General features: G+C 38.1%; 1 protein-coding gene across 3 annotated transcripts in view; it reads right to left on the minus strand.

Annotated features, from left to right (window-relative positions):
• Positions 1 to 4,650: 4,650 nt before the first annotated feature.
• The window catches only part of FREM1 (FRAS1 related extracellular matrix 1), a 134,875-nt gene continuing 125,596 nt past the window's right edge, over positions 4,651 to 13,929 (minus strand). For all 3 annotated transcript variants that reach the window (XM_042912941.1, XM_042912939.1, XM_042912940.1), the window contains 2 exons: positions 7,223 to 7,308; positions 4,651 to 5,391 (listed from right to left, as the gene is read on the minus strand). In XM_042912941.1, the coding sequence (XP_042768875.1) occupies positions 5,186 to 5,391; positions 7,223 to 7,308 (292 nt within the window). In that variant the 3' untranslated portion in view covers positions 4,651 to 5,185. The remainder of the gene's footprint in view (positions 5,392 to 7,222; positions 7,309 to 13,929) is intronic.

Genomic DNA, 13,929 nt, shown 5'->3' on the forward strand with positions numbered 1-13,929 from the left:
ATTGCGGGTTACCATAAGGCCCTTAATGGAAGTGTTGGTTGATTTTTGTTCCTTTCTGTCTTAAGATAAACTAGGCTTTATTGCCTAGGAGACTATAAGACCTATAAAAACTGTTCAAAATGAACAGTTATGTGTGTAAGTTACGAGGAGGGTATATTCATTTCCTGCATGATCCTGTTCTAAAGACTTATAGAATTATTTTTAGAAAATCAGGGCATTCTGGACATTACACATATCCAGACACACTCCGCCATCAGTAACAGCCCTCCGTGATTAATGGAGAGAAAGGAGGAAGATCAATAAAGCCATACTGTAAGTTACAAAGTATGTCCAATCAACATTCTCTTCCCCTTAACCAACTATATAAATAAACAAAAAACTGGGTGAGACATGAGGCAAAGACTGGAAAAAGTATCTTGGATGAATCAGATAAACACACAGCAAATATATCAACCCCTTTATAGCTTTCTAAAATAAATTTTTACATGGTGACTTTAATAGCACTGTTCTTGAGAGATATACTTCCTATAACATAACACTCAACATTTTAAAGTGCACGCTTGAGTGGTTTTTAGCATATTCACTATGTTCTGCCACCACCACCACTAATTCCAGATCATTCCATACCCTCAAAAAGAGCCTCTGTACCCATCAGCAGTTAGTTTCAGTTTCCCCCTCCCCCACCCCCGAGCAACCACCAAGCTCCTTTTCTGTCTTTATTAATATGCCTACTTTGGACATTTCATATGAATGGATCATGCAGTACACAGACCTTTCCTGTCCATCTTCTTTTACTTAAAGTTATGTTGTCAAGCATATGTCAAAAATACTCATCATTCAAAGGTATTGTACTTGAATTTAAGCAAACCATTTGTTCAGAGTGGCAATAATTAGAATAGGTTGAATAATTGGAAGAGATTCAGCCTACAATTAGCAAATCTCTAGTTCTAGTGCTAATCTCTCCCCACTTCATCTTTTTTTTTTAAATAATGCTTTTATTTATTTTTGAGAGAGCGCGAGAGGGGGACAGAGGATCCAAAGTGAGCCTGACGCGGGGCTCGAACACACAAACCACGAGATCAAGACCTGAGCCAAAGTCAGATGCTCAACGGAAGAAGCCATCCAGGCGCCCCTCTCACTTTAACTTCTAAAGGCTTCAGTGTTCTCTGCTCTACAATAAAGATACTAGGTGAGATGATATGATTGTTCTCTCTTTATCCTGTTCCTCTGAGTAACTTAAAGACACAGAGACACATACTGCTTGTCTTGTTGCAAAGATCAATCGGCTAGATTTGAAAACTTTAGTTCCTAACTTGATCTGGAGGCAGGAAATTTGGGACAGCTGCTCTCCGTAACACTTTGACCTGATTATAAGCTCAGGAAGTAATACCAATTTCTTAATCAGGAGAGAAATATTACAAAAGACAGCCTGAACTCTCCATATGGGGGTGTGTTTCCCTTCAATTCTGAAAAGGGATAATGTAATCAATAGTTTTCACTGTGACTTCCTCCCTGATAAAAAAGTTTCACACTTAAAAAAAAAAGAAATTTGCATGTATACGCTATACTTTTATATTTTTATTTTCCTATCTCATTCACAATAATATCTCTAGTAGGATTGGCACGTAATATTCCATATTTGTTGAATAAATGGTAGATGGATGAGTGGATGGGTGGCTGAGTAGATGGATGAAAGCCATGTAACTAAAGTTTGCTTTAAACAGTAAGGATAAAAAAGACATGCTGAGTTTTCTTTCCCATCCCTTCTTACCGTGGATAGAGTAAATACAAAACGTTAGGGGCTCCTGGGTGGCTCAGTCAGTTAAGCGTCTGAGTGAATTTCGGTTCAGGTCATGATCTCAGTTTTGTGAGTTGAGCCCAGCCTCGGGCTCTGTGCTGACCGTGCAGAGCCTGCTTAGGATTTTCTCTCCCCCACCTTTGTCTGCCACTCCCCTACTCACACTTCCTCTGTCTTTCCCAAAATAAATAAACTTAAAGAAATAATAAATATAAAATGTTAAAAATTAAAGCAACAGTGGTTCAGAAGTAGAAATAAGATCATTTTATTAATTTTGATACAATGCTAGAAACAGTACATTGAACATGCGGCTTGGTTGCAAAAATTAATCAGCACCAGTTCTTGGTTTGAATTATACAGAACCATAGTGTTAATGAAAAAACATGTGCGTGTTCTTTTTGACTGTATTAAAAATATACAAAAATGGAAATGTAAATAAAGGTCACCTGGTTCATTTTTACCATTCCTTGGAAGGAGATGAAATAATTATCATCTGTTTTTAAGTTTATGTTTAGCAAAATATATGCCATACATATATATGTATATATATGTATGCTTTGGTTAAAAAGCAAACATCACAGGATACTGAAAAGCTACACACTGTTTAGCTGGGTTGATGCTCTTGGATAGAGGGGACTTTTCCTAAGGTACTCGAATCTGGGGAGAAGAGCCGGGTGGCACGTAAGTCTTTCTTTCTGATGCTCTCCTTCTTAGCTACCACCTGTCCCATCTCTTCTGCTCAACCCTTCTCTCCTTTCTCCTATAATCTCCCCTTCCTGTTCTACCATTACACCATTTCCTTCCTTCCTGCTCCCACCAGAACCTGACAGGTGACAATGACCGATCTTGGCAGAGAGAACATGACGATAATTCACTTTTTTTTAAGCTTTTATTTTTTGGGGTACCTGGGTGGCTCAGTCGATTCAGCATCCACTTTAGCTCAGGTCATGATCTCGCAGTTTGTGGGTTTGAGCCCCGTGTTGGGCTCTGGGCTGACAGCTCAGAACCTGGAGCCTGCTTCAGATTCTGTGTCTCCCTCTCTCTCTGCCTCTCCCTCACTCGTGCTCTCTCTCTCTTTCTCTCTCTCAAAAATAAACATTAAAAAAAATTTTTTTAAGATTTTAAGTAGTCTCTACATCCGACCTGGGGCTCAAACTCACAACACCAAGATGAAGTGTTGCACATTCCATCGACCGAGCCAATTAGGTGCCCCCCGCTCCTTTTTTTGCTTTTGTGTGTGTGTGTGTGTGTGTGTGTGTGTGTGTGTGTGTGTGTGTGTGTGTGTTTGTCTGTCTGTCTGTCTGTTTATTTTTCAGATGACAATCATTTACTTCTTTTTCCCCCCTGAGTCAAAGGGGAATGGAGAAAGGAATATGAGAAAGGAATAAGTTCATGATAAATATTGCCCAGCTCCCCAACTTGTCCAAATGCTTGTTTGTTATCTTCTTTCAGTTACTTGGCTATTACAACCTGATTGCTGCCTTCACAAGCAGGAATACTTAAAAATATTATTCTCGTATTTCTAGTTGCTATACAAATCAAAACACCCTCTCCTTGTGCTAACATTTGCAATTACACTTACATATCATTGTCATTTCAGAAAAGTATGATAAAATCTACCGCACTGACCAGGTTCTACTCAACAGCCATGGTTCTGGATTCCCAGTTTTAACTAGTTAACATAGTCCTAGGGTTTTAGTAGGAAGAAGTGGCCCCTGAGTTCTCCATTTCTTGAACTTTTACTTTCCCTCCTAGGATGGACCTCTTTAGGTAAACAACTCTTCGTTTCTTTAACTGGCATCTCACCTGCCCGCACTGCAGAGGCCCGTGGACCAGAAAGGATGGGAGCTGGTATGGAGGGTGGGTTTTGAATCTTTTGGTTAAATACCAGAGAATGCTTGTGTCATACAAGAGATCTGGATGTTGTATCAGTCCAGACTACTCGTGATACCGAAGGTAAGGAGCCTTCTGACTCCGCGATGCCATTAATGCCTAAACTTTATCCCAGCTGCTCTTTGTAAATACTTCTAATAACTAAAATCTTGATAAATGAGCAGAAATAAAACAAGCTGGTCATGCGTTATATCCAGAAACCGGACTGAATCTCTTCAGTTTATTTTAGTTTTACTGAACATGTTATTATAATAAAACCTGCACCACAGCTTTCGTCTACTTGGGAACCCCATTTTGATGCTGAAATTACACCGGTGCTCAGAGAGAAAGTTACATTTGGCACAACCGTTCTTTTCAGTGATTGTGAAGAGGAAAATTTAGAGCGAACGCTTCAGAAGTAAATTTCTAATTTCCTGTAATTAAACCTTGATTTCAGATGGGAGTTCTTGTAAGGCTGCAACACGTCTCACTGGTACAAAAATGTTTTGTTCTGCTGATATTATAAATTAATAAGGTACCTTTATGTTAGCGAATCAACTTAGCATGCCATTTCTACAAATATTAAAGACTTCAGGGCTCAAAATTATATCAAAATCCTTCCTGAGAATATAGGTTTTCAAGGGCTCTGTTTTCAGTATTATTTTTCTTTGTTCATCAACATAGTTCATTGGGACACTTCTGAGGAAGCAGCGTTTTTCTCCCAACTTGTAACCCTCATTCACATATACTCTATTTCAAACGTCCTTGAGAAATGTCACCGTGTACTACACACACAAATGAAAAGAGAGGTTCGTGTGGCTTCAGATTTCTCATGAATCCGTAAGGCCAGGGAAATGGAATGATTGGCTTTGGAATGGTACAAGGCCAACATTTTCATTGAAGAAAGCAATCTGTCTCTGTGAGATTGCATCTGTGAGATTCTCCCATGTAAAGCCTTCCTTTTCCACCACGGACAATACTCTTTTTATCCACAGCCTCTTATCTTAGGTTTCACATGTGAAAGACCTCCAAAGGGACAAAGCAACGATGGCACCTCAACTGTGATTTAAGGAACCGGTAGAATTTCTTTTACTCAGACTGAAGTGGGAGAAGCACCAGCAATACAGATTTTGGAATGGGCTCATTTGAGATATTGGGATTAAAAAAAAAATCCAAGGACCATGAAATTGGTACTGACTCAGATATGGAGTGGGGTCAGGATGGGAGTCTCCTGGAATCAGCAAATCTTGGACCATATAATACTTCAGGCATTTATTCTGAAATGTATTGAAATCCAAGAATTGTCTGTCTTCCCTAAAGAAATATTCATTGATCGATCTTCCTGGAACTCTTCTTCTATGTTCCTTTTTTACCAGATAGAATCACTCATAAACTATGATTAAAAAAAAAAAAATGTACCAAGTCAATCATGACACCTTGTCTTCTATTGAACAACATGTACAAATCCTGTAAATAAATAGGTGAGAAATTCCAAGTGGGCACCTGTAAGGCTAGTTACATTTCGAGTTTCCTGGAGCACACGTAACTGTGCGGTTTGCTCTTGCTACAGTCCTGCGTTTGCCATTTCCCTTGTCTTTGAGCCAAAACACAGTTCTTCCCAGGCTTTGAACGTTGAGGGGGGCCCTTCCTCCAGTTGGTGAAGACGACAGGTTCACCACCAATCCACTCCCAGTGGCCAGCATGCACTTGGTCATTCAAACCTGACGTGAACCAAAGAATGTGCCAAATTATTTTATTACATTTATGCTTGGGTATATCACATCAGTCTCTTGCTCTAATCTCAGCAATCATGTACAAACATGAGCCTACATTCTGAAACACAGAATAGGATCTGGGAATCCTAAGACACAGTTGAGAACATTTGGCCGATCCGAATCCAAATCCTCGATCTACCACTTGCTAGTTGAGCATCTTCGGGCAGGTTACTTAACCACTTTGAGTTTTAGTTTCCTCATCTAAGAAATGGGAATAAAAATAGTATATCGAGGGCCATTTTCAGTATGAAATAAGATAATGCATGTACGTTTCACAGCACGCATGCATGTTTAATAAATGGCAATTATTATTCGTATTATTCCACAGGCAGAACTCCTATCCCAGGGAAACAGGTTACACTCTTGTCTATAGTTCTTCTTCTTTGCTATTTAAATCTCTTGGTTTTCATATTCGAGAGTAGCTTAACTAGATATTATTTTTAGTCTGGAACGTAAGATTTTTTTTCAGTCTGCTATAATTCCAACAAAAAGCAGCTTTTCTCAACTTGCCTCTCTACTCCCACTGGCAATTTTACAAATTACACTTCAGTGTTGCAAAGCTTTTGTAATTTTTCTTAAAGAAACATTCCTCCTCCTCACTCTCCTTCATAATAGAAATAAAGAGAATAAAATCAGAAAAGAATCCCCTGCAACACCATGATCTGACATCTCCCAACCAAATTTAACCATGAAAATAGTCTTAGCTGCATAACCTATAACCTCCTGAGTGAGCCTCCCTCAATATTTTGGGGTAGAATAAAATGAACTATCTCCTTCCGGATTGTTTCCTTGCATCTTTGATCAGAAGATGCTATGCCTAAGTATTCTGTGGGAACAGAGCCTTGAAATCAGTCACTGTGGAAGTGAAGAAAATGTCTCCTCTAGCTTTAGCTTAATACTCTCAGAAAATTTCAGAATTTTGAGATGTACTATGTATTACAGAGATTCGGAGAAGCCAAGATTGGGTTTAGTACAGTTCCCTGAAATCCATTACCTTCAAGGTCAGAGGGTGACTTTGAAGCACCCTGAGAATTCTACTTCTAAAAATAGAATCTGAAGAGATTTGTATTCTTGTTAAAATTGAAGAAGATGTTAAAACTTCAGAAAACAAAGGATAAAATTAAGATCGCCTATACTTGTCAATAGCTGCAAACATTTCTAATTCTTTAACGTATTTCTTTATATATGCATATGTATATACCATATATGCATATATATATATCACATGTATATAAAGTTTTTCTCATAATTATTTTCTGCTTCATATCGCTGTGGACTCTGCTTTTTTACTTAGCACCTGCCACAAATGCAATACGTTATGTATTTTATATATAATATGCTTCCAACATGTATTTCTTGAATGAAATAATAAACATAAAGCACTTTGTTATGTCTTTAATATTTTATGCCTTACAAAAGCATTAAATATTAAATACTCCTTCTTGTGGCTATACTATAATTTATTTAACCATCCCCTATTGACAAGTGTTTCTAATTTTTTACTTTTAGAAATACCATTTGTTGAATTCTCTTACCTATAATCCAAGCCACATCCCTTATTATTTCTTTGAGATAGATCTCCAAAAATGAAAGCATTGTGTAACTAAAATGAGTTTTAAAAGGCAGACCATCCACTGGGTGCCCCCTCCAAAAAAGAAAAAAATAGACTGTCCAATCATCGAACTGTTGCCCGTTACTGTAAACCACAATTATTTGGCCCATGGGAGGGAGACGCCTGCTTCATGTTCTTGCCTCCCTCCTCAGCGCAGACACTTGCCTATCCAAAATGGCTTCCGTCCGCTGATGTCCCACAGCCACCGCATATGCTGCCTGGAGAGAACGGTGACGAGGCTGCCCAGGTGACTGCAAACAAACAAAAAGGAAAGCATTGGTGACAGGGACTCCAACACTCCTGTTGATATGGAATGCAGAACAGAAATCAAATCTGTTCAAAATAGAAAAGTGTACACACACACACACACACACACACGGAAAATTTTCCAAGACTTTTATACTCTTTCATTTTTTTTTATTTTAACGACTATCTGTAGGGTGGGATAGGTAACAGCAAAGAAAGGATGTTTTTTTATACTATCTAGGCACAAATTCAACAGTGTTTAAATATCTTTAGAAAAGTCAGCAACTACCTACTTATAAAAATTAATGCCAAAATATTACTCCTCTCGCAGAGGGTCTATCTCTAAATGGCATAAATTTGGCAAGTATCCAGTTAATTTGACCAGTAAGGTAACGCAGACTATTCAGATAAAATTACTCGAGGCCGACATTTTGCGCTTGGTGTGTTTAATCAAATATCCCAATAATTGTGACCCTTTGATCATACTCAGTGAAATGAGAATGAAATGTTCATAGGCTGTAAAAAAGTTAAAGCACATAGTCCTATAATCATACATATTTTCCCCCCAAATAGAATTGTTTTTATGTTTAAGGTGTATAGCATAATGACTTGACTCATATGCATTGTAAGATGATTACCATGGTGAGTTTAGGTAGCATCCATCGTCTCGTATAGATAGAAAAAAACAGGAAAAACAAAATTATTTCCTTGTGGTGAGAACTCTTCGGATTTACTCTCTTAATAACTCTCATATATCATATATCATATAATATCATATAATATCATATATCAGTGTCAGCTACATTCCTCATATTGTATGTGATATCCCAGTACTTAATCATCTTATAACTGAAAGTCTGTACCTTTTGACCACCTTCATCCAATTACTTCACCCCATATCCCTGGCCTCTGCCACTCACATCTGATCTTTTTTCTTGTGAGTTTGTTGTTTTGTTTTGTTTTAAGATTCTACATATCAGTGAGATTGTATAGTATTTGTCTTTCTCTATCAGATTCATTTCACTTTGCATAATACTCTCGATGCATATCATGTTGTTACAAATGGTAGGATTTCCTTCTTTTTTATGGCTGAATAATATTCCTGGGTGTGTGTATGTGTATCACAACTTCTTTATTCATTCATCTGTCGATGGAAGCTTAGGTTATTTCAATGCCTCAGCTATTATAAATAATAAACATGCTACAACATGGGGGTGCAGATATCTCCACAACATTCTATTTTGATTTCCTTCAGATATAATCCCAGAAGTGGAATTTCTGGATCATCTGGTAGTTCTTTTTTTCTTTTTAGGGAGAGAGAGAGAGAGAGAGAGCAAGAGAGAGTGAGGGAGCATGAGCAGAAGAGAGGGGCAGAGGGAAAGAAAGAGAGGATCTTAAGCAGGCTCCAAACTCAGCTCAGAGCCCAACTCAGGGCTTGATCATGACCTAAGCCACAACCCAGAGTCGCACACTCCATTGGCTGAGCGAACCAGGCGCCCCAAGGTAGTTCTGTCTAGAATCTTTTGAGGATACTCCATACTGTTTTCCACAGTGTCTGCACCAGTTTGCAATCTCATCACTAGTACACGGCGGGGTTTTTTTTTCTCCAAGTCCTCACCAGGAATTGTTATCTCCTATCTTTTTGATGATAGACATTATAACTGGCATGAGAATTCTTTATGAACTATTTTTTTAGCTAGCTGAATTATTCCTATAAGCAATATTTGATTGTTTCTAATTCTCCAACAGTGCTCATTAAAAGCTCTTTAAAATGCCTTCAGTAAAAGGCTTGTAATTATTTTTTTCTTTTGTTCTTTTTTTTTTTTTTTAATACAGAAAATTTCAAACAAGAAACAAAGCCACCAGGTTCTTGTCTGGTTAATATCCACTGATGTTTTTAAAAGTAGGAAACAAAACTGGTAATACTTGTACCCGTTTAGAAAACTGTTGAATTGAATTTTATTCATTTTGCCTGTCTTTCCAAACTTCAGAGGCATTTCTCTGCTTTTCCAGATCACCTATGGTGAACATAATTTATCCATTTCTTAATGATTTTTTCCCCACTAAAACCAGTACTTTACTGTTCTATAATGCAGTGGTAAATTCTAGGACTTCTGAGATACGTAAGGCTCTCTTCTTTACCCTTCTCCTAGTGGCCTCAGCCTGCTGGATTTGGGTTTTGGTGACTGGGCTCTGACCTCATTATTTACTGTCATCTCCTGTCTGACAGTTACAGCAGATTTGACGGCACAACTTCTTCCTTTCCTCTCACATCCAATATGGTAATTCTAACGTGTTGAGGGTTTAGAACCCAGAGTATCAAATGTGTGTTAAATGTAGGCCAAGGGAAGGCTCACGGGGCTGCCTTACTCAACATGGTGTACTGAACAGAGTGTGGGAGACCTGCGTTCTCTTCCCGCTCTGCCTCTAATTCCTTTACGGATACAACTGGAGCCTTCATCATCAGGCAGTAACAGGTCTCATTCAAGGATATTTACCGTCTCCTCTTGCTTTAAGATTCTTGAAACTGTCGTTAGAACAGACTTTGTAAAATCCATTTTCACTGGCATGAACGTTATTTATATAGATATGTATATAGAGAGATATACAAATGAAAAAAAAGAGAGACACACAAATAAAAATCTTTTGACAGCTCTGCAATTTGAAGGCATTCAAAGTATAGTGTTAAAAACAGAAACTTTAAATTTCATATATTGAAAAAAAAGAAAAAAGTTAAAAAAATTAAATAAAATGTAATTATATTGTTCACCAAAAAAATAAATAAATAAATAAATAAAATTTAAAAAAAAAATAAAAACAGAAACTTTGATTTGCCTAGGTAAAGAAATACACATCTACTCCTTTGAAATGTTTTGAGTAAGTACAGATGTACTTCAGAGCAACTCTTTAAGGATAGGCCAGCAGGGGTTCCAGACACTCCTGTGGGAAAACAAAATGGTTTCATAGATAATGATTTATAATAAGAGAATTACCAATGTACAATGACTGCCTAAGGAAACGAGCAGATGAGATTACAATATGTAAATTCAAGAAATACCTAATCTAGGAGTCTGGCTCCTCTGAGTTGGAAAAATAATAAAACACCAATGGAGAGGAAAGGAGATGGGAGATAAAGATTGAGTTGAGTTAGCAATCTGATTAGGGACAAGGAGTAAAGCCAAATTTGTTGTTCTTCCTGAAACATGGGTGCTGTAAACGACCCTTAGTAAAGGATCTTCAGGGAAGGGAGGGAGCCCCAGGAAACGCAGCCCAGAATTGAATAATGATCCCTGATACCAAATCAAAAACATACTAGTATTAATAGTAACTCTAATTATAAACTGTAAAAACCTCTCCTAAAATTAAGTCATAGGAAGGCAAATATCCAGGTTGCGAAATGTTAAAACTGTAAGTTTTATAGCACAGAAGGAATTGATGATTCCCAGAATATCTGTTGTTCTTTCTTTTATATACATATTTTTAATTAAGTTTTTTTTATCTTAATTCCAGTATTGTTAACGGGCAGTGTTATATCAGATTCAGGTGTATGATATAGTGAAGAGTATCTGGTGTTCAAGACAAAGATGGTGGAGAAGAACAAAACAAAATGACCCTGAAAGGGAATAGGTGAAGGGAGGCACGGAGACCCAACAGGTGAACAAAAACACAATGACTGGTAGAGGAGGTCTCGGGGTTCAGAGAAAAATTACCCTGAGGAGGGGGGCCTCCTGCCCAAAAATGTTCCTTGCAGAAGGACCAAACCAAAGGACTATGGAGATCTTTTCGTTTTCCTTTTCAGTTTTGCTTTCCACTCGCCGCTAGACATTTTGTGAAATGTAACGAGTTATCAATGTACATTTTGTGAAATGTAACTAGTTATCAACCGTTCCCGGGGGTAATCATTCTTGTCCTTTTGAGATGCGATGCATATTGAAGTGTCATACAAATACAATCAGATCACATATTCATACTCATCTTTTCCAAATAAAGTTTCAAAATGAAAGCTTTTCGTGATATTTTAAAAATCTCACACACACGCAGTTTCCTTACCTCTCTTAACACATTCTGGGATACCATCAGAAATGGTATTTGATAGACGTTTTAAGTTCTGGACCATTCTGGCAAATAGATAATGTGCAATTTGAAAGAGTTTATATTACTGATACATAATTAGTTTCTTTCTAAAATATGATGGAAAAACTCCAATTGTCCTTAATTATTTTTGTCCTGAAAGCTTTCTCAGTTTAATATCTATAAAGAAATCACAGTTTTAGAGCTAAAACAATTCCCTGAGACCAGCATTTATCAAAATAACTTCAAAAATAATTGAACAAATTACTTCTGAACCTGCTTATAACATCATGTTTGATCTACTAGATATGATCTTTAATATCCTTGAATTAATAAGAGAGATGGAAATTTTCCATCACTACTATAATAGATGTTATAATAGTTATTCTAGCACAAACTATCCTCCTGTTTATACTATTTCTAAATACCATTTATGTTCTCATATATGCAATCAACAAATACTGCTTGTACCTCACATTGTTGCACTGAGATCCAGAGAACTTCTTAACTAGATCTACAGTAAGACATCAACTCAGTGAAAGCTAAATGCTACCATTTAAATTTAGTGACTTTCACATTCTTAATAGAGCTTTCTGAGAAGGAGATGTGGGAAGGAATTGTCAGGATTGTATGAAACACCCTACTGATGTAAAATGCAGCGTTTAAAGACTTGCCGTAAGGACAGCCATATCTGGAGAAAGATGCTGTCAATTTCTATGAAGCTCATTGATGAATGAAGAATCATTTAGTTATTGGTTTGTGGGGCCAATACTGGGGGATAAGACTTTAAAATGCAGTCTGGGGGCACCTGGGTGGCTCAGTCGGTTAAGCGTCCGACTTCGGCTCAGGTCATGATCTCACAGTCCGTGAGATCGAGCCCCGCGTCGGGCTCTGTGCTGACAGCTCAGAGCCTGGAGCCTGTTTCAGATTCTGTGTCTCCCTCTCTCTCTGACCCTCCCCCCACTTATGCTCTCTGTCCCCAAAATAAAAAACAAACGTTAAAAAATTTTTTTTTTAAAACGCAGTCTGGGATCGCCTGGGTGGCTCAGTTGGGTAAGTGTCCAACTTCCACTCAGGTCATGATCTCGCAGTTTGTGAGTTCGAACCCTGCGTTGGGCTCTGTGCTGACAGCTCAGAGCCTGGAGCCTGCTTCAGATTCTCTGTCTCCCTCTCTCTGCCTTTCATCTGCTCACTCTCTCTCTCTCTCTCTCTCTCTGTCTCTGTCTCTGTCTCTCTCTCAAAAGTAAATAAACATTTTTTAAAGTTTTTAGTGCAGTCTTGTCTAGATATTTCTAGTATGGTAAGTACCCAAATATTTGTTGAATGCAGTGAATTAAACCGAGAACCTGACTGTACCTTAGGTTTGCTGTGAAAGGTAACTTTGATTCCAATCCAAAGGAAATTTAGACTCCATAATTTAATAAAAATCATAACACGTTTGTGCCACGAAAGATACAAAATATTAATACTCCATTTGGGAACCTGCTTTAGGTTAGTTCAACATAGCTGTGCTGTCGATTCACCTGAGATGAGAGAGTCCCTGTGTTTATGGAGCTGTTTTGGAGAGTGTCATAGAAAATGGGAGTCCTGTGGCTTCCACTTACTCGCCTATGTGATCACGAGCAAGTGATTTTGCTCCCCCAAATGTCTTCTGTTTTATCTGCAGACAATAATGCCACAGAAGTGATGAGAGGATCAGATCAGTTACTATATGTGAAAGAATTCTGTAAACAATAAGGGGTAATATCAAAGGAAGGCATCACCGGCAAGGCCAGGCTGCCGTAGCAGGGTCAGAGTACAATGCTTCGACCCAAGTTGCAGATGAAATCTTAGGTCAAATGCATGAGGAAGTAGCTAGGCTTTTAAAATAATTTGGGCCTTAAGTTTATTATTGGGATGAGCAGATGTATAAAATTAATAGATGTATGACTAGACTAATAGATGTGTAACTAGCCTTTCCACTTTTGGGGTTTTTTTCTTTTTTTTTATGAAATTTATTGTCAAATTGGTTTCCATACGACACCCGGTACTCATCCCAAAAGGTGCCCTCCTCAATACCCACCACCCACCCTCCCCTCCCTCCCACCCCCCATCAACCCTCAGTTTATTCCCAGTTTTTAAGAGTCTCTTATGGTTTGCCTCCTTCCCTCTCTAACTCTTTTTTTTTTCCCTTCCCCTCCCCCATGGACTTCTGTTAAGTTTCTCAGGATCCACGTAAGAGTGAAAACATATGGGATCTGTCTTTCTCTGTATAACTTATTTCACTTAGCATAGCACTCTCCAGTTCCATCCACGTTGCTACAAAAGGCCATATTTCACTCTTTCTCATTGCCAAATAGTATTCCATTGTATATATAAACCACATCTTCAATATCCATTTGTCAGTTGATGGACATTTAGGCTCTTTCCATAATTTGGCTATTGTTGAAAGCACTGCTATAAACATTGGAGTACAAGTGCCCCTATGCATCAGCACTCCTGTATCCCTTGGGTAAATTCCTAGCAGTGCTACTGCTGGGTCATAGGGTAGGTCTATTTTTAATTTTTTGAGGAAC

This window comes from Panthera leo, chromosome D4, assembly GCF_018350215.1.
Source record: "Panthera leo isolate Ple1 chromosome D4, P.leo_Ple1_pat1.1, whole genome shotgun sequence".
NCBI classification, from domain to species: domain Eukaryota; kingdom Metazoa; phylum Chordata; class Mammalia; order Carnivora; family Felidae; genus Panthera; species Panthera leo.